This window comes from Leuciscus leuciscus (genome assembly GCF_965113295.1).
Source record: "Leuciscus leuciscus genome assembly, chromosome: 12".
Classification (NCBI taxonomy): domain Eukaryota; kingdom Metazoa; phylum Chordata; class Actinopteri; order Cypriniformes; family Leuciscidae; genus Leuciscus; species Leuciscus leuciscus.
In genome coordinates this window covers 1,355,577-1,375,217 of record NC_138736.1, presented here as the reverse complement: position 1 = coordinate 1,375,217, position 19,641 = coordinate 1,355,577, and the positions used below count along the sequence as shown (strand labels likewise).

General features: G+C 40.8%; 3 protein-coding genes across 4 annotated transcripts in view; 1 reads left to right on the top strand and 2 right to left on the bottom strand.

Annotated features, from left to right (window-relative positions):
• LOC309510952 (uncharacterized protein) overlaps positions 1 to 12,160 on the top strand; it is a 229,888-nt gene extending 217,728 nt beyond the window's left edge. For both annotated transcript variants that reach the window (XM_082185972.1, XM_082185973.1), the window contains exon 8: positions 12,043 to 12,160. In XM_082185972.1, coding sequence (XP_082042098.1) covers positions 12,043 to 12,047 — 5 coding nt within the window. In that variant the 3' untranslated portion in view covers positions 12,048 to 12,160. The remainder of the gene's footprint in view (positions 1 to 12,042) is intronic.
• LOC309510901 (uncharacterized protein) overlaps positions 1 to 19,641 on the bottom strand; it is a 76,801-nt gene that overhangs the window by 26,441 nt on the left and 30,719 nt on the right. The gene's annotated exons all lie outside the window — the stretch shown is intronic.
• On the bottom strand, positions 7,275 to 9,155 carry LOC309510986 (fucolectin-1-like). The gene is made up of 4 exons (XM_082186023.1): positions 9,099 to 9,155; positions 8,156 to 8,220; positions 7,712 to 7,994; positions 7,275 to 7,424 (listed from the first exon to the last, which is right to left on the bottom strand). Exons 1-4 carry the CDS (start codon positions 9,107 to 9,109, stop codon positions 7,340 to 7,342), a joined length of 444 nt encoding a protein of 147 aa, XP_082042149.1. The 5' UTR covers positions 9,110 to 9,155; the 3' UTR covers positions 7,275 to 7,339.

Sequence of the window (19,641 nt, the reverse complement as noted above, 5' to 3'; positions counted from 1 at the left end):
GTAACTCAGATAGGTATGAATAGGAATAGGGCAACATCTTTTACATATATCCTGTTGCTTAAGAGAGATCAAGCTTGCAAAACTGCCATTTTTGCATGTCAGTCAAGGTGCATATCGAGCAAACGAGACATGTATAACTGCAGCTTTGCTATGATGTACTGAAGTGAAGGTAAAAACTGTTGCTGTAGCATTCCCGGCTGAACAGATGCAATTCACTCTAAGGAACTGATGATTATAAAGGATTTCATTTCCAAAATCACCGTAAGAGCTGAATGAAAGCAAACAAACAAATAAACATTAGACATCTGACTGCATCTGACTCACACACACTACTTCTGAACACCAGAGGGCATCTCACACACACTCCATCTGAACACCAGAGGGAATCTCACACACACTCCATCTGAACACCAGAGGGCATCTCACACACACTCCATCTGAACACCAGAGGGAATCTCACACACACTCCATCTGAACACCAGAGGGCATCTCACACACACTCCATCTGAACACCAGAGGGCATCTCACACACACTTCATCTGAACACCAGAGGGCATCTCACACACACTACTTCTGAACACCAGAGGGCATCTCACACACACTCCTTCTGAACACCAGAGGGCATCTCACACACACTTCATCTGAACACCAGAGGGCGTCTCACACACTCCATCTGAACACCTGAGGGCATCTCACACACACTCCATCTGAACACCAGAGGGCATCTCACACACACTTCACCTGAACACCAGAGGGCATCTCACACACACTCCATCTGAACACCAGAGGGCATCTCACACACACTCCATCTGAACACCAGAGGGCATCTCACACACACTACTTCTGAACACCAGAGGGCGTCTCACACACACTCCATCTGAACACCAGAGGGCATCTCACACACACTCCATCTGAACACCAGAGGGCATCTCACACACACTTCACCTGAACACCAGAGGGCATCTCACACACACTCCATCTGAACACCAGAGGGCATCTCACACACACTTCACCTGAACACCAGAGGGCATCTCACACACACTCCATCTGAACACCAGAGGGCATCTCACACACAATACTTCTGAACACCAGAGGGCATCTGACACACACTTCACCTGAACACCAGAGGGCATCTCACACACACTTCACCTGAACACCAGAGGGAATCTCACACACTCTCCTTCTGAACACCAGAGGGCATCTCACACACACTTCACCTGAACACCAGAGGGCATCTCACACACACTTCACCTGAACATCAGAGGGCATCTCACACACACTCCATCTGAACACCAGAGGGTATCTCACACACACTTCACCTGAACACCAGAGGGCATCTCACACACACTTCACCTGAACACCAGAGGGCATCTCACACACACTTCACCTGAACACCAGAGGGCATCTCACACACACTCAATCTGAACACCAGAGGGCATCTCACACACACTTCACCTGAACACCAGAGGGCATCTCACACACACTTCACCTGAACACCAGAGGGCATCTCACACACACTACTTCTGAACACCAGAGGGCATCTTCACACACACTCTTTCTGAACACCAGAGGGCATCTCACACACACTTCACCTGAACACCAGAGGGCGTCTCACACACACTTCAACTGAACACCAGAGGCATCTCACACACACACACACTCCTTCTGAACACCAGAGGGCATCTCACACACACTTCAACTGAACACCAGAGGCATCTCACACACACACACACTCCTTCTGAACACCAGAGGGCATCTCACACACACTTCACCTGAACACCAGAGGCATCTCACACACACTCTTTCTGAACACCAGAGGGTGTCTCACACACACTTCACCTGAACACCAGAGGGCGTCTCACACACACACTCCATCTGAACACCAGAGGGCGTCTCACACACACACACACTCCTTCTGAACACCAGAGGGCATCTCACACACACTTCAACTGAACACCAGAGGCATCTCACACACACACACACTCCTTCTGAACACCAGAGGGCATCTCACACACACTTCACCTGAACACCAGAGGCATCTCACACACACTCTTTCTGAACACCAGAGGGTGTCTCACACACACTCCTCCTGAACACCAGAGGGCGTCTCACACACACTTCACCTGAACCCCAGAGGGAATCTCACACACTCTCCTTCTGCACACCAGAGGGCATCTCACACACACTCCATCTGAACACCAGAGGGCATCTCACACACACTTCACCTGAACACCAGAGGGCATCTCACACACACTTCACCTGAACACCAGAGGGCATCTCACACACACTTCACCTGAACACCAGAGGGCGTCTCACACACACACTCCATCTGAACACCAGAGGGCATCTCACACACACTTCAACTGAACACCAGAGGCATCTCACACACACACACACTCCTTCTGAACACCAGAGGGCATCTCACACACACTTCACCTGAACACCAGAGGGCATCTCACACACACTCCATCTGAACACCAGAGGGCATCTCACACACACACACACTCCTTCTGAACACCAGAGGGCATCTCACACACACTTCACCTGAACACCAGAGGCATCTCACACACACTCTTTCTGAACACCAGAGGGTGTCTCACACACACTTCACCTGAACACCAGAGGGCGTCTCACACACACACTCCATCTGAACACCAGAGGGCGTCTCACACACACACACACTCCTTCTGAACACCAGAGGGCATCTCACACACACTTCAACTGAACACCAGAGGCATCTCACACACACACACACTCCTTCTGAACACCAGAGGGCATCTCACACACACTTCACCTGAACACCAGAGGCATCTCACACACACTCTTTCTGAACACCAGAGGGTGTCTCACACACACTCCTCCTGAACACCAGAGGGCGTCTCACACACAGTTCACCTGAACCCCAGAGGGAATCTCACACACTCTCCTTCTGCACACCAGAGGGCATCTCACACACACTCCATCTGAACACCAGAGGGCATCTCACACACACTTCACCTGAACACCAGAGGGCATCTCACACACACTTCACCTGAACACCAGAGGGCATCTCACACACACTTCACCTGAACACCAGAGGGCGTCTCACACACACACTCCATCTGAACACCAGAGGGCATCTCACACACACTTCAACTGAACACCAGAGGCATCTCACACACACACACACTCCTTCTGAACACCAGAGGGCATCTCACACACACTTCACCTGAACACCAGAGGGCATCTCACACACACTCCATCTGAACACCAGAGGGCATCTCACACACACTTCACCTGAACACCAGAGGGCATCTCACACACACTTCACCTGAACACCAGAGGGCATCTCACACACACTACTTCTGAACACCAGAGGGCATCTCACACACACTTCATCTGAACACCAGAGGGCATCTCACACACACTTCACCTGAACACCAGAGGGCGTCTCACACACACTCCTTCACTCTAAAAACTGCTGGGTTGTGTTAACCCAATTTTGGGTCAAATATGGTCTCACCCAACGTTGGGTTAAAAATTTAATTTAAAAATGGACAAACCCAGCCGTTGGTTTACATTTTTAATGTAACCAATGCAATTTGTCCATTTTTAAATTGCATTTTTGTCCATTTTTGATTTTGTCCAAAATGCAATTTGTCCATTTTTAAATTGCATTTTTTAACCCAACGTTGGGTGAGACCATATTTGACCCAAAATTGGGTTAACACAACCCAGCAGTTTTTAGAGTGTTCTGAACACCAGAGGGCATCTCACACACACTTCACCTGAACACCAGAGGGCATCTCACACACACTTCACCTGAACACCAGAGGGCATCTCACACACACTCCTTCTGAACACCAGAGGGCATCTCACACACACTCCCTCTGAACACCAGAGTTGCTCAGAATGATAGGGCCTGATAGCATTAATATTAATGGATTTCACACCTGAGAGAGACAAAGACCCTCCCCTAATCAGGTGCTAAGAAAATTCAGCAAAATACACTGACACGTTTGCCGACCCCAGAGGGTTAAGCAGAAGAAAAATAAAATGATATAGGTTTGAAAAACCTTGAGGGTGAGTTAATGATGACATCATTTTATGTAACTAATCCTTTAATGGAACACCGCTCCCTGAAGGAGAAAACAGGGACATTATGTCAGAACTGATTAACACATTGAGATCTCGCCTGAGAGCCCAATCACCTTCAATTAGTAACAAAAGCAAGCCAATGTACACTGGTGAGCGAGATTTGGTGGTAAGCCACTCCCTTTACATCCAGGTATACAAGGCAGCATGCAACTCACTCATTCAAGTTTGCTGAGGGGGTCCCGGCCATTCAGCAGTAGTACAGGGGTTGTGGCAGGCGGGACGTAACTCTTCAGGAAACGGATGTTACATTAGTAACTGAGACATTCCCTATCAGTCAGTCACGTTCTACGTCACGTCAGAACTGACTGAAGCATCGGGATCCCTATGGATACCGGCACAACCGCTTAACCTTCCTATGTAAGTCGCATAGACCTCCATACCCGGTGGAACGGAAGAACATAACTTTCCAAGGGGAAGATCGATAGCTGCTGTTCCTTTACCCTATACAGCCACGACTTAACCTTTTGTCTTTGTGCACCTCCTGACCATTGTAATGTGAAGGTATGGGCGATACTGTCAGGCTGATTGGATTAGCATCTATGCATTTGAATGACACTTATGCTGATGAGATCAGGGCCGGGGAAATTCCAGTAAAGGGTTGACTCCTGTACTGCATTTGCATGCTTTGTTTAGATTGATTTAAATCCCTCCCCCTTGAAAGGTATAAACTCTACTGTGCTGAGCTATAGTCAGACTTGGATGACTACAGCGATGCACAGCGAGTCCTCAATAAAGAGTAACTTCTGCTTGAAAGATATCCCAACATCTCCTGGTCTCCGCTTCGTCAAAGAAAGTTTTTTTTTTTGTAATCCTGATATTGAAACATACATGCAATGCTGTAGTAATTTATTGATGTAGAAAATGGAGAGACAAACAAAGTAAATTACACAAACCCCTGGATCAAACGGGTTAAGAATCAGGTGCATTAAAACCATTACAAACCTTTACTGAACGTGCACTTACGTTATATATAGTGTGCATCTCCACTTGCTAAAAATGATTGTTAAATATTCACACTGAAAGATTGGCTAGAATAAGGGTTAACTGTTTCCTATTGGCTGGTTCTCTGTGCAGCAACTCAGTTCACATGTGTAAGGCCAGCAGTAAGATGTGTGATTCAGAGCTCTGTAATTCTGTCTGTAATGATCGGTCAATGAAATGTGTGATATATCATGAGCAACAGTATATTTATTCGAGACCAAGAAAGTGTTATATATTGATGGAGTGTGAAAAATGTGTGTTTTATTATAGCACCAGCATGAGGAGCGTCGTATGCTGAATTATTTCAACTGTTACACAATGTTTTCTCAGGTACGTTATGTTTTGATTTTGTGAGAATGCATTATTGTAAACCATGGTTTACATGTTTAATTTATTCAACTGTGTTGCAACTATCAGTTCACGTGTGCAAGGCCAGCACGAGGAGTGTCGTATGCTGAATTATTTCAACTGTTACACAATGTTTTCTCAGTGAATAAAATTGATGGGAGAAGATTTGAAGCAAGCATTTTATTGAAAATGCAGAGAGGACAAGAGACCAGTTACACACTGAAACTTATTTATCTTAAGGATAAAAGGTGCATACAGGTAAAATGAAAACAAAGAAAGTGCAATATTAGTATTGCTCAGAAAACAAGTTTGGTGTCCTCTCATTCCACTTTATCTGGCAATGAAATCAGAAAAACATTAAGGCAACATACACAGTATAAATAGCACAAATGTCTACACATCTCTCCTTTTATTGCTCACCTGAAAACACCTCAACCTCACACAGAGTGAGATATTCATTGCGCCCAGGTATAAAAGTGTTCACAAATCGACCATTAATAGGCTTAAACTCAAACGTTTTTGTGTCTCCAGCTGGGATGGACACAACAGTCGCTGCCCTGTGAAGACAGTAACAGAGAAATAGATGCATAATCATATTAATATTCTTGTCAAAGGCATGTTTGTAAAAGGAATTTATTCAAAGTAACGTTATTTACTAATTTTCTAACCACTGAGCTCCATTTATCCTCTCTGGAACAGCATCTACATGATTAGTGATGCTAACCCTGTTTACCTTGTAGGCTACCCCCAAGTCCACTCTCCACCAGGGGTCTTTGTCCCCATTAGTATGACTGCATGACCCACCACCAAAAATTGAATTCCTGTTGCCATCAACAGCCTTTTGAGCTCTTGCTTGACCGAATATGCTAGATTGGACAGCTGTGGCTCCAAGAGCAAGATTCCCTGTATAACAAGATAAATAACTTTTTGTACTTTAACTTTTTACATTAATAACTGAAGTATAATCCCAATAAAATAAAGCCAAGCTATGCAATACTATTTTTACAAGTTTCGTCAAAAATCTGTCCATATAACTATTTATTTGTTTTACGTGACTGTACAATATCCCTTAAATATTTGTCTTGCAAGGAATATTTTTTTCTTTACAGAAGTCTTGCGTTTATTACAAGCGAGTATATAAAATATTTCAACTCAAATCAACATTGTCTCAAATGATATGTGGCTAGCAGCCATGTAGTAAGCCAGGGTCTTGATCACACTGTTGGGTTTATTTTACGATAACATCTGTCTTGATGTACATTATCCCTTATTACACATCTTGGTTGAATTCTAATGTAGAATGTTAGTTAGTGATATCAGACCGCTGCTAAAGATAACACCATTGCCATGAAAATCAGAGCGTTGCTATGGACGCAGGATTTTAGAGACGGAACAGACCATTTTCTTTAGTGGAAGTAATACAATCGTTTTTAAATCAATAAACTCCCTTTTAAAACCAATATTTGGTCAAATTATTGAATTTATTTTGTAGGTAGCCATGCAATAAGCGGGATAATGTAGAGTGAGGCGGTTATAGCGAATACAACCCCGACAGGCTGATTCAAGACTGTCCTGATCAGCCTGTCGGGGATGTATTCGCTATAACCGCCTCGCTCTACATCATCCATTACTTGGGAACCAAATGTTCAGTAATATATATATGCGCTATCGACAACATTGAAAGTAATGAAGAGCACTCAATTGGGCCACAAATGTACAATGGTGTGTCCAATACTGTTGATAAAATAATAAGTTATATTATTAAAGTTATACACATTAATAAGTACATGAATTCTATCACAGAGTTTTCTGTCTTTCCCTTACCGCCAAACACCTCGACTTCACACAGAGTGAGGATTTCATCATTACCAGGTTAAAAAATGTTGACATATCGGCCATTAACAGACTCAAATGAAAATGTTTCTGTGCCATTAGGAGCAGTGAGAAGAGTTGCAACCCTGCAAATACAAGAACGGTGTTAAAATGAAAACCAGAATCTACGCAACACAATTCACACATCTAACAAATTCAATTCCGCTGTATTGAAATCATATGGTTTTGCATTGCACTGCTACAAGAAACAAATGTCTTATCACAATCTGAATAATATTGTTGAAGTAAAGTCCATCTCCATGGCTGTGACTCACTGAGTGGTTGGTGCGTGGAGTTACAATTTTGCTGTTTTATTAAACCAGACTGAACATCAAACATGGGAAGATGATAGAACAACTGAAACATTTCTTACAGCTCATTGTTGTTTCCGTTGTTGTCCAGCTTGTTACCAATACGAATCTGAGCTCCTCTAAGACGGTCATTGCAACAGTCTCCACGATTAGTGATGGTAACGTTGCTTACACTGTAGACATTTCCAAGGTCAAGTCTCCACCATGGATTAAACTCAGTTTTAGTGAAAGTGCATGAGCCCTTCTTGTAATCTGAGTCTCTGTTTCCATCTATTGCATGTTGAGCATCTCCCTGTGGGTGGCCTAAGGAGGACTGCACAGCCATGCCATTAAGAGCAAGATTCCCTGTTCAAGATAGGAAATCGAAAAAAAAATAGACAGCTTCAAAGCATTACAAATACATTTCAAAATATAATTAATAAATTAATCGGATCAATATGTAACGATACACAATGGTTACAGATTTTTAAATCCAGGCATTTTTACTTGCATTATTGTAAACATACCTGTGGAATCAGCGACGCACATTCCAGTAAAAAGTGTTAGAAATAAAACCACACGCATGTCCATCCTGATATAAGACATATCTCAGATCAGCATATGAAGAAATCATTTTCAATTTCCCCTCATTTAAACAAAGAAATATAAATTGATAATGTAATGATAAAATATAGAAGAACCTCATGACTTAAAGTGAGTAATGTGAGTAACCTGCCTCCATTCTTTGTTTTTAAATCCCCCTGCAGAGTTTGCTTTATTTTATTTTTTTTCCTTTTATCTTGCTGTGATCAAAATAGCACTAATGCTATATTTTCTAAATGTCAATCAAGTCTAACAAACAATAATTTATTACTTCAATGAACTCATATCTGCATTAAAATTACTACATTGTTTAAATTAATAAATTTTTAGCTAACTGACTTAGTACATACATTTTCTAAGTACATTTACATTTCTGAAATGCTCGGATAACAGATCAAGCTGTATGATGGACTCATGCACTTTCTGTAAAGCTGCTTTGAAATGTGTATTGTGAAAAGCACTATACAAATAAACAATTTGGACAAAATTGGACAATTTTAAGTAGCGAAAAAACTTAATCCTGTACTTTTCAAAATTGCCGCTACTGTAATTGGTGGCTCTTGACATAAGATGTTTAATGTGATCAGCATCATAAGAGGAATCAGGTGTAGTGCATTTTATTTTTCTAGATTAAATGGTTCAAAAGTTAGAACCATTTCAACGCAACATTTGAACTGGTGGTGGCGCTATAGAGTTTGTCCTGGACACTCCAAAGTTTGTCAAATTACTTTGCTTTACCATCATGTGCCAAGTTTCATAATCGTCCTACTTACAGTTCATATGGCTGCCATTGACTCACAGTAGGGAAAAATAAGAAAACTAATGGATTTGAATTATAATGTTAGAGTGTAGAAACATTCAACTCACCTGGAATTCATCAATGTATCAACCTCACAGAAGACCTTCACAATTCAGCAGTTTTCACAATTCAATCTGCTTTTAAACAATGTTACCGTCACTGAGTGAAAGTGGAAGAGTCAAAAGTTCCAATACAAACTGTTACTAACAATTAGTGATGAGAACCTTGTTCATTGCGTTGGTCACGTGACAAATGAACTAAAGACTAGGAAGGTAAAGTAATTAGGGTCCCTATAAATTATCTTTGACTGCATTATAATGACTTCTTAATTCAGAATATGATCAAGATTGTACAGATGGATGTGTTCAGAGAATTTGCTTGTTAAGAGGAACATTTAAAGCCCCTTAAATGAACAAAATGAATAATTCTGATGAACGAGATCAAACAAGAAAGTCAGTAAAATGACCCAAACTTCCAATCACTAATAACAATATAGTGCAGACAGACAGAAGGTACCATAGACGTTGGAACGGGGGGGGCGGGGGGGGGGGGGCGCCCCCCCCCCCCCCCACCACCACCCCTTTTCCCCACCCCTCTAGGGGTCAGCCAGCTGTTTTTTTCGTTGTTTTTGGTTTCCATTTTATATATACAGAATCTGAATTAAATGTGTTTGATTTAAGCCTACATTTCAACATTTTGTGTCATAAAATGTCTTGTTTTTAAGCCTTTCGCACGTACGGTCACACCGTTGTGATCAGTCTAGGCTGGTCCCTGGAGCGTTTCACACCGGTGTGATCAGAACGGTCAGTGCATCACATGATCAACTGCTAAATTCAAATGTTGAATTTAGCCAGAGACAGGCGCGCTCAGAGCTGTCATATATCACAACTTTTCAGTGTTTTCAACCACATACTGTTTATTTTAGGTTTCAGACATATAAATTCACATAGCCTAAGTAGGCTACTAAAAAAACAATACATTTAGAATTTGTAAAATACACACTGATGTCTATAGACATCAGTGTGTATTTTACAAATTCTAAATGTATTGTTTTCGGAGGTAATAATAATCCTTTCCATTATAATTCGACACGTTTTATTCATATCAGATACACATTGTGTAAGTAACTTTAATGTTTACTCTATTCTTCTCCCAGTTCACCAGCCACTTACTTTTATGTATTTCGGGAGAAGTGGATGAATGTGAAATCTACACGTGTTGTAAATCCAACAGATCCGATTCTCTGACCTGCGTCTGCGGCACAAACTAACACGGCGGCGCCCATCGCGCATACAGCTCAACTAACGCGATCGTTATAAAGGTGTTTAAACAACAATACACTTCCACTTGCATATATTTGACAATCGGAATATCAGATATTTCATGCCATAGCTAACACATTTGTGAATATTCTGAATAAAAAAGGAAAAATGACATAAAAGCAGATCATCATTCATTCAGCGCTGTTGACTTTAGAGCGCTCCGTGGATAGACTGAAGGAGTGGTCCGTGGAGCTCGCTGAACTCCAGACACACATGGCCACGTTTTCTGCGCGTTTATGACCCTGCTCTGCGTAATTGCATTGCCTCTTTTGACGCGTTTTGACATAGATTTCATTGAAGGTAAATTGGAGCGGCCACACTGAGCTGTGCGTAACGCCCACAGACTTGAAGTGAACGAGACAGAGGCTGTCCGGTAGCCTACTGTCTGAAATGGTTAACTCTGTGGCGATGCATGTGCAAAACAGGTTTAACTAATCATAAAGTCAATCAGGATACATAACACAGGCTACTAGGCCTTCACTAACATATGATATAACAGAAATATCATTCCCTGTCAAAACATTTCAAACCAAAAATGTGCTATTAAACAGATATGAATATTGATATGAACCAGCAGTCTGAAGAAGGTTTAGTTGAATAATATTCTCCCAACCAAATAAATTAATCTGATATCTGTCAAATAAACTTAAAATGGATCCATTACAAAAGAGTCCCCATTTTAATAAGCTGTAACCCTAACCTTTACATGTCCTCCTACAATATTAGTCTTGGTTAAACACGGAGATGATCACATCATTAGGCCTATTGTTTAAATAAATGTATAATTCATAAATTAATAACCTTAATTACACATTTTTATGATTTTCTCCATTAAATAGAAATACTTAACATATGCAAACAAAGTTAACTTCATATTAAGAAATACACAAACATATTATTCCATTATTGCATCTGCAGGAAGTGTCCGTTACACATTCCCTGTGTGTTATATTTATATTTATGACATGTCAGACTTCTTGTCTATGGATAGATTTGCACTGTTTGTCCTTGCACTATTTTTTTGTCTTTTACCATATATTAACCTTAACACAATAACCTGACACAAACACCTGTGCTTTCTGTTTTTTTGCACAATGATTACAAAGTAATTACAAGCAATTAAAAAAAATCCAGAGCATTTTTTAACTGTATTGTGCATCTAAGCAAAAGAGTTAAAACATCACTAATCGTGGAGATGCTGTTGCAGAGAGGATAAATGAAGCTCAGATCCGTATCGGCAACAGCCTTGAAAATAATGGCAACAATAATGAGCTGTAAGTATTGTCTCTCTCTTAATAATTACACAAGTGGTTAGAGAATGAGTTAAGAAGATAACATTACTTTTAATAAATCCTTTTAATACAAACCTGCCTTTGACAGAAGTATATTTAAAATGCTTCATGCTGTTTTGATTCGCCCCTCTCTATTTCTCTGTTACTCTGTGTCTTCACAGGACTGTGACTGTTGTGTCCATCCCACTTAAAACATTTTTAAGCCTTAAGAGTTTAAGCCTATTAAGGGGCGATATGTGAACATTTTTATACCTGGGCGCAATGAATATCTCACACTGTGTGAGGTTGAGGTGTTTTCAGGTGAGCAATAAAAGGAGAGAGAGATGGTGTGTAGACATTTGTACTATTTATACTATGTGTATGTTGCCTTAATAATGTTTTTCTGATTTCATTGCCAGATTAAGTGGAATGAGAGGATGTTACGCCACAGTCCACTGATCCTACAAGCAAAATACCAAACTTCTGTTTTCTGAGCAATACTAATATTGCACTTTTTTATTGTTTTCCTTTTACCTGTATACATATTAACAGCCCTACAGAGAGCGCCCTTTCAGCCTTTTCAGTCCGTTGAGCTTAAGACCCGGGGCCTCATTTATAAAACTTTGCGTAGGATTTGCGTCAGAAGTGGCGTACGGATGAAACATAGGACGTGCGTACGCACAGAAATATTCGGATTTATAAAACCGTGCGCACGCACATCCTACGCAGTTTTCCCTTAATAAATCACAATCAATTCTAAATGTAGCGCAGCTTTTGCGGCTTCATGTCACGCCCGTAGATGCCCATAAATAGTCCGTGAAACGCCCACAAGTTAATATTCATTGATTGCGAAATCATGGCAAACACAGAGAGGAAAAAAAAAAAAAACGTAACTTCACTCAATGTGAAGTAGAAGTTATCGTTGGCGAGGTGGAAAAGAGGAGTCAAATGTTGTTTGGAGGGCACAGTGTGGGCATTACTAATGCCAAAAAGGCACTTGAGTGGCAAAAGGTTGCAGACGGCGTAAATGCTGCAGCCTCACAACCTCGACCGTGGCCGAAATAAAGAAGAAATGGTCGGACATCAAAGTTGAGGCAAAAAAGCGTCTAGTGCATCGCCAGAGTTGAGGCATACGTCATACGTTATTTTATCAAAAATAAAACAAACTAAAGGCATATGCATGAATACCATGATTCCGTAGCTGATGAAGAAATGTTTTACTATGAAAACAACTTTCCCCAGTGGACAATTAATACATCTATCTATTTATCTATCTATATATCTCCCTAATTATCTATCTATCTATCTAATTGCATCTATCTGCTCCGCCAGATGGACACATTGACGAGAATATCAGTTTTGTACATTATTTCGTTCTGTTTACTATATTATTTATGAGGATGAATTGCACAACATGCCAATATTATTGCAGAACATATTTCACTTTTCTTTTTGCAAATATGTGTTAATTAGCATTTCTGTTGTAATTTTCGTTTGATTTTGTTTGTTTTACACTTTGATCGATCAAACGGGTGTTCGTGTAGGCTGTTAATTGTAAGACTTGCTTTGTAAAGTCTTCATGTTATTTATGAGAGGCAGTATTGTCATTTTTTTTACACAACGGTCTAAAGTTTCACACACTTTGACACACTTTCACGTGTTTCTTCCGTCTGCCGACGGTGTCGCCATTTCTCATTTCACCCGTTTTTGTGCGTACGCCCGGGTCAGAGCTTGCGTGAAGGACCGCACATTTTCCCGTCAAGTTTGCTTTTTATAAATACCAATTATTGCGTAGAGAGCGGCGTACGCTTTCTTTTGTGCGTACGCAACGTTTATAAATGAGGCCCCTGGTCTCTCAAGACGGCACTCCTGACTGCACTCACATCATGTACCAAGAGGGTGGTGGACCTGCAGGCATTTTCAGTCAGCGAAACGTGCCTGGAATTTGGACTGGCTGACTCTCACTTAATCCTGTTGCCCGACCCGACTATGTGCCCAAACTTCCCACCACCCCCTTCCTAGACCAGGTGGTGAACTTGAGAGTGCCACCCATAGGGCAGGCAGACCCAGACCTTGTGTTGATTTGTCCTTTTCGTGCACTGTATGTTTACGTGGATGTTCTGAACAGCTGTTTGCTTTGAAGGGTCAGCAGAAGGGAAAGGCTGTCTCCAAACTGAGATTGGCCACTGGATAGTGGATGCCAGTCCCATGGCGTATCAGTCCCATGGTGTGCCGTGTCCCCTTGGGGCGCTGGTGTGTGGTGTTTCTCTGTCAAAAACATCTGCAGAGTAGGCTGGGCGACACCCAACACATTCGCAAAATTCGACAATCTCATGGTGGAGCCAGTTTCTTCCCATGTGTGAGGTACAAACAGGTAATATGTGGAAAGGCTGGCTTGGTGTCCTGCCTGCAGCGCCATTCCTCTCTCATGGGGTTACAAGAGTCTAATTTGATGGAGTTCCTCCAAGCATCCTTCGGGAGTTAGATGTGGTGGGGGCATCCGACGCTAGGCCTAGTACTCATGTGCAGCCCAGTCAGTCAGTCCCTGTATGGTCTATATTACCCATATGCTGTGATTCCCTCTAGGTAATCCCATATATGTATTTTTCTACTGCACGGTTTCCCTGTTGGTAAACCTGTGTCCTTCCTTGGGCAGATTCCAATCTGTCCCGTCTCTGCATTGTAATGCTTCCATATTAAAGGGATAGTTCACTCAAAAATGAAAATTCTGTCATCATTTACTCACCCTCAAGTTGTTCCAAACCTGTATGAGTTTCTTTGTTCTGCTGAACACAAAGGAAGATATTTGGAAGAATGTTTGTAATCAACAGATCTCGGCCCCCATTGACTTCCATAGTAGGAAAAAAATATACTATCTGTTTGGAATGGAATAACGACAAATGAAAAGCAGCTCGTTTATTCGTTTTTGACTGTAGTTTAAAAATCGAAAAATTTGATTTTGGCTCGATTTTTCATTTTTCGTTTGTGGTTTACAAATCGGTTTATGGGTTCGATATTTCATTTGCACACGTGGGCGGCGCTGAAACACCCCTTTCATCTGATTGGTCAAAACGCTCCGCCTTCAGTAAACTACAAGCTTTTCTTTCTGTCAGGCAGAATAAGAGTCAGTACGAGTACGGCACTGACAAATGCACTTTAATAAAATAATGTCTGAAACCACCACTCACTGTTAACTACGCACAATATTTGAAGCAGAAATATGTTGCTGGTCACCTAATTCGTACTCTTGCGACTTGCAAGCGACCCCAATAATGTGAGCCACAGTATAGCCTATGACAGATTATTTTAGCACAATGTATTTCCCATTGATAAATACAGTGCAAATAATTCAAATATCTCTTTTGATAAAAGGGAAGTGGAAATAAAAATCAATAATAGGCTGAACTGTACCATGATAATATGTCCGTAACGTACCACTCTCGTCTTTTATTTACATCAAAAGGCAGGTAGGCGTGTGTGACATATGTAGGCTATAAATAATTATAGAAATAAAGTTTATGTTTATGGATTTAAAGTCCGCATGAACCGGAAGTTGCAAAGGACTTTTCTCCAGTGCTGTGACGTATTTCCCAGTGAAACGGAATATTGAACAGAGGGCAGGGTTTTACTCTAGCGCTCCTCCTCTCCATCTCTCGCTCATTACAGACTAGCGGTTTGAGGGGAGTGGTTAAGCGTTTCCCAAACCAATTCTTCAAACCTACGTCACCAGAGAAGGGACGCCATTCCAGACCGGAAGTAACTTTTTTTAGACTTTGATTAAAGATACCGACGACAAACAATTTTTTTCTGTGTTTTAACTTGCACGGATTAATTGTTCACCATAAGACTAGTAATATGCGCTAACAAAGTAAATAGGGTCAATTTTGATTTCAGTTGGACTTTAACATGAAAAGAAAGAGACAGAAATGAGAGAAACTAGAATCAGTGAACATACATTAATAGGCTACTGACAAAATTACCATGTTTGGGATTAATTAAAATCATGTAGGTTGAAGAGCACGGCATACCTTTAAAATGTTATTAGTTTATTATAAAACTAGTAAAATTTTATTACATACTGAATTGGTCGATGTTTCTCTGTACAGTAGAAAAATACACATATGGGATTACCAAGAGGGAATCACAGCATATGGGTGATATAGACCATAGATGGCTGACCGACTGGGCATGCACATGAGTACTAGGCCTAGCGTCGGATGCCCCACCACGTCTAACTCCCGAAGGATGCTTGGAGGAACTCCATCCAGGGTTCGCCAGACGGGGAACTCACCTGTAGAGCAAATAAGACTCTTGTATCCCCCATGAGAGGGGAATGGCGTTGCAGGCAGGACACCATGCCAGCCTTTCCACATATAACCTGTTTGTACCTCAACACATGGGAAGAAATCCGGCTCCAACATGAGATTGTATAATTTTGTGAATGTGTGACAGAGAAACTGCAGACAATCTCTAAAAAACACCAGAGAAACACCACACACCAATGCTCAAGAGGAGGGCTCCTTATAGACTGAGCCCTCACCCCAAGGGGACACGGCACACCTTGGGACTGATATGCCAAGATGATGGCATCAACTATCTAGTGGCCAACCTCTGTTTGGAGACACCCTTTCCCTTCTGCTGATCTCCAAAGCAAGCAAAGAGCTGTTCAGAACTGGGCCCGTGTTTATCAAGCCTCTGAGAATTACTCGCAAGAACACTACTTAGAAGTGACTTAAGAGTAAAAAAATTATTGGCTCAAAGCTGCGTTTAAAAGTATGTTATCAAGCATCTCAGTCATAATTCAAGTGAAGTGTAGGACTAAATCTTAAGTGTCAGACTTAGAGATGATTCACGACACTTTGCTGTGCCACAAACAGGATTTTCTATGATGACATAGGCATGGACCAATCACTGAATACATTTCCTTATTTAAGAATATTATCAGATAAATTCACATTGAATGGTGAAATTCCTAAGGGGAGTTTACATCCAACACACATTTTACAATACATAATTTTCAACAGAATACATTATGATATATATATTGGAAATGAAAGATAAGTATGTTTTTCACCATGTCTTAATTACACATTTTTAACCGATGTGCTGTTAACTGACATGCCTATAGATTGTATGATATAATCAGCCACTATGGATTCCTAAAAGAAAACTGAACTGGAGAGAGGAAGAATCGCTACTGCTTGCTGAACTAGTCGAATAGCGGAAACATGTTATAAAAGGCAAGTTCAGCCCAACATTAAAGGGATACTTCACCTCTGGAAAGAGGAATGTGTATTTAAAATAGGTCATTTAAGTAGAAGAAATGTGAAGACATTTTTGAATTTGGAGCTTTCTAGACTGAGAAAAGCCAGAAAATGTATTTTTGGCTTATGTCGATGAAAGACAACAACTCCCAGAATGCACTTGCTTCGCTACCTTAGGAGGCCACGCCTACCGGTAAGAGTGCGCAGTTGAAAACAACAAGGCTAACTTAGCCTACGTGATGAGTTTGCCAGGGATTTACAGATCGGCCAAAATGTCTGGGATTCGGCTTTTGCGTTCTACAGTCGCCATTCATCATGTTTACTGTGGCGAGCAGGACGAGGCTGACGGCCGCGGGAGAACGGCGCGAGGACGGTGGCGTCATTACTGAGACGGGTCTCCCATCTTTCACGGAGGAGCAGGAATTTTCTTAGCAATGGTAAACGCACATCAACCGATCACTTGTTTAGCGTTCATGTAAACACTACATTCAGATTCACCAATCGGAATGAATTCAGTTAGATTGAAACAAGAGGTGTGCATGTAAACAATGAATGGCGACTGCAGAACGCAAAAGCCGAATCCCGGACATTTTGGACGATCTCGCCCGCCGGACAAGTCCGGGAAAAGGAGGATGGTAACCCCTACTTACTCAGCTTTCTCCTACTATTCAGCTTTCTCCACAGAACAAGAGCCTGCTAGCTTAGCTTCCAAAGAAAGACGGCTGACACTGTGTACATTCTGTGAGTGAGATCCCACCCTCTATGGGCGGGTTGAAAACATGCGGAACAACGCCATCTACTGGCTGTAGTCTTTAGCCTCTGGCCAGAAAATCATCTGATGACGCAAAATGACGTTTTTTGCGTCATCGGAGGATTTTTTCCAGACAAAAAATACATAAATCTCTTGTCTCAGGGGGATATGAGGGTGGAAAGCATGGTAAAATCGAAAATACTACAGGTTTTCTACTAATACAAAGCTTGATGCTAAATCCTGAAGTATCCCTTTAACCAGCGCTTACAAAGATGATGCCTGCTCTGTCCAAATGATACCGTTTGATTAACTGCTCGTCATTAAACATTTAAAAAATATTCTTCCTTTCCTAAAAGATTTGCACACTTCTATGTCTCTTTAGTGCATCACAAGCCCCTTCTGGCAACTCCTAACCACTTGAGAGACCTCTCGAGCTGTCCTAAATAACTGGGAGAGTAAGAGTGATTCTTTGCTTTAAGAAATTTGATAACTTGCTTGCGGTTCCCTAATAATGTTGCGTGTATAGGACAAAAAGCTGCTGTCCTCTTGCCGGTACTGTACATAACAAAGACATTTTATATTATATTGCTAGTAGGCCTACTTAAAATGTTTATTTTATTATTTGATTTATATTTATATTGTTATTTTATTAGTTTGTCTCAAAACACTGTTTGACAACTTTAAACAATGCTTCATAAGAAGTTATTAATTGCTTCATGCCATTGTTTCGATGTAGCCTTGTGTTTATAAAATGTATATACATACAATATTTATATTGTCTTTGCTGATGTCCACTAAAAACCTTTATTTGCATTTTTTTTATTGGTCTGTTTTATTTTGTAAGAAATTCATAGTTACATGGCACCAGATGTTGGTCTCCATGCCCATACAGGGCAATTGTTGCTTGTAATCCTGATTTTCTCTGGTTTATGGTTAAACAGGGAGAGAGGGAAGAGTTATGTAAATTATAATTCTGAATTATCTTTCTCCAGGTAATTTTCTGGGGTAGTTAGTTTTGTGTTTTGTTTGTTATTTTGACCAGACTCCCCCCTGAAGCTATTGCACCTAATTTCATTATTATTCTTTTTGATATTTCTGGTTTGGTTTTTGTTGTTTTGTGCCTTTTTTACCCTTTATAACAGAAAATTAAAAGTTAATATTGGTTGAATTGGTGGTTGTGTTGTTGATTCTGGGACAGAAGGCTGGAAATCCTCGAGCTCTCCATGGTTTTCTTTTTCTTTCTTTTTTTTGTAAAATGTAATTCTTTACTTTGTTACCAGCTCATCAACCCTAGATGGGTAGCTATGCAACACTATACCTCCTCCTCATTGTAAATATCCAAATAAGCCTCTTTTTTATCCAGAAACATACAATACAACATGCAATGCTGTAGTAATTTATTGATGTATAAAGCAGAGAGATAAGGAAAGATGGGTAAAGACACAAACCCTAGATCAAACTGTGGTTAAGAGTCAGGTGTGTTTATAACCATTTCAAACCTTTACTGAATGTGCACTGAAACTTATTTATCTTAAGGATAATGTGCATACAGGTCAAATTAAAACAATGAAATGAAATAGTGAAATATTAAAATTGCTCAGACAACAGAAGTTTGGTGTTTTGCTTGTAGGATCAGTGGACTGTGGCGTAACATCCTCTCATTCCACTTAATCTGGCAATGAAATCAGAAAACAATTATTAAGGCAACATACACTGTTGTGAATTCTTCAACGTTTATTTCTTTTAGTATTATCTACGGCTTTATTCTTTATCTTTTAAGCATCTGTTATGTAGAATACTTAGTATATGGAAGTATTTAGTACGCAATCTCATTGGATGCTTTTGGCGTAAGTGACGCATTCTTCATTATGCATCAGAGCTGTCAGAATATGACGTGTTTTCCACCAGTGCAGCATCTTTGAGTGCAGGACAAAAGTTATTGACAAAGTGAGTTTATTTCCTAACTTTATGTTCGTAATACTGAATGGTTATGCTGCTGATAT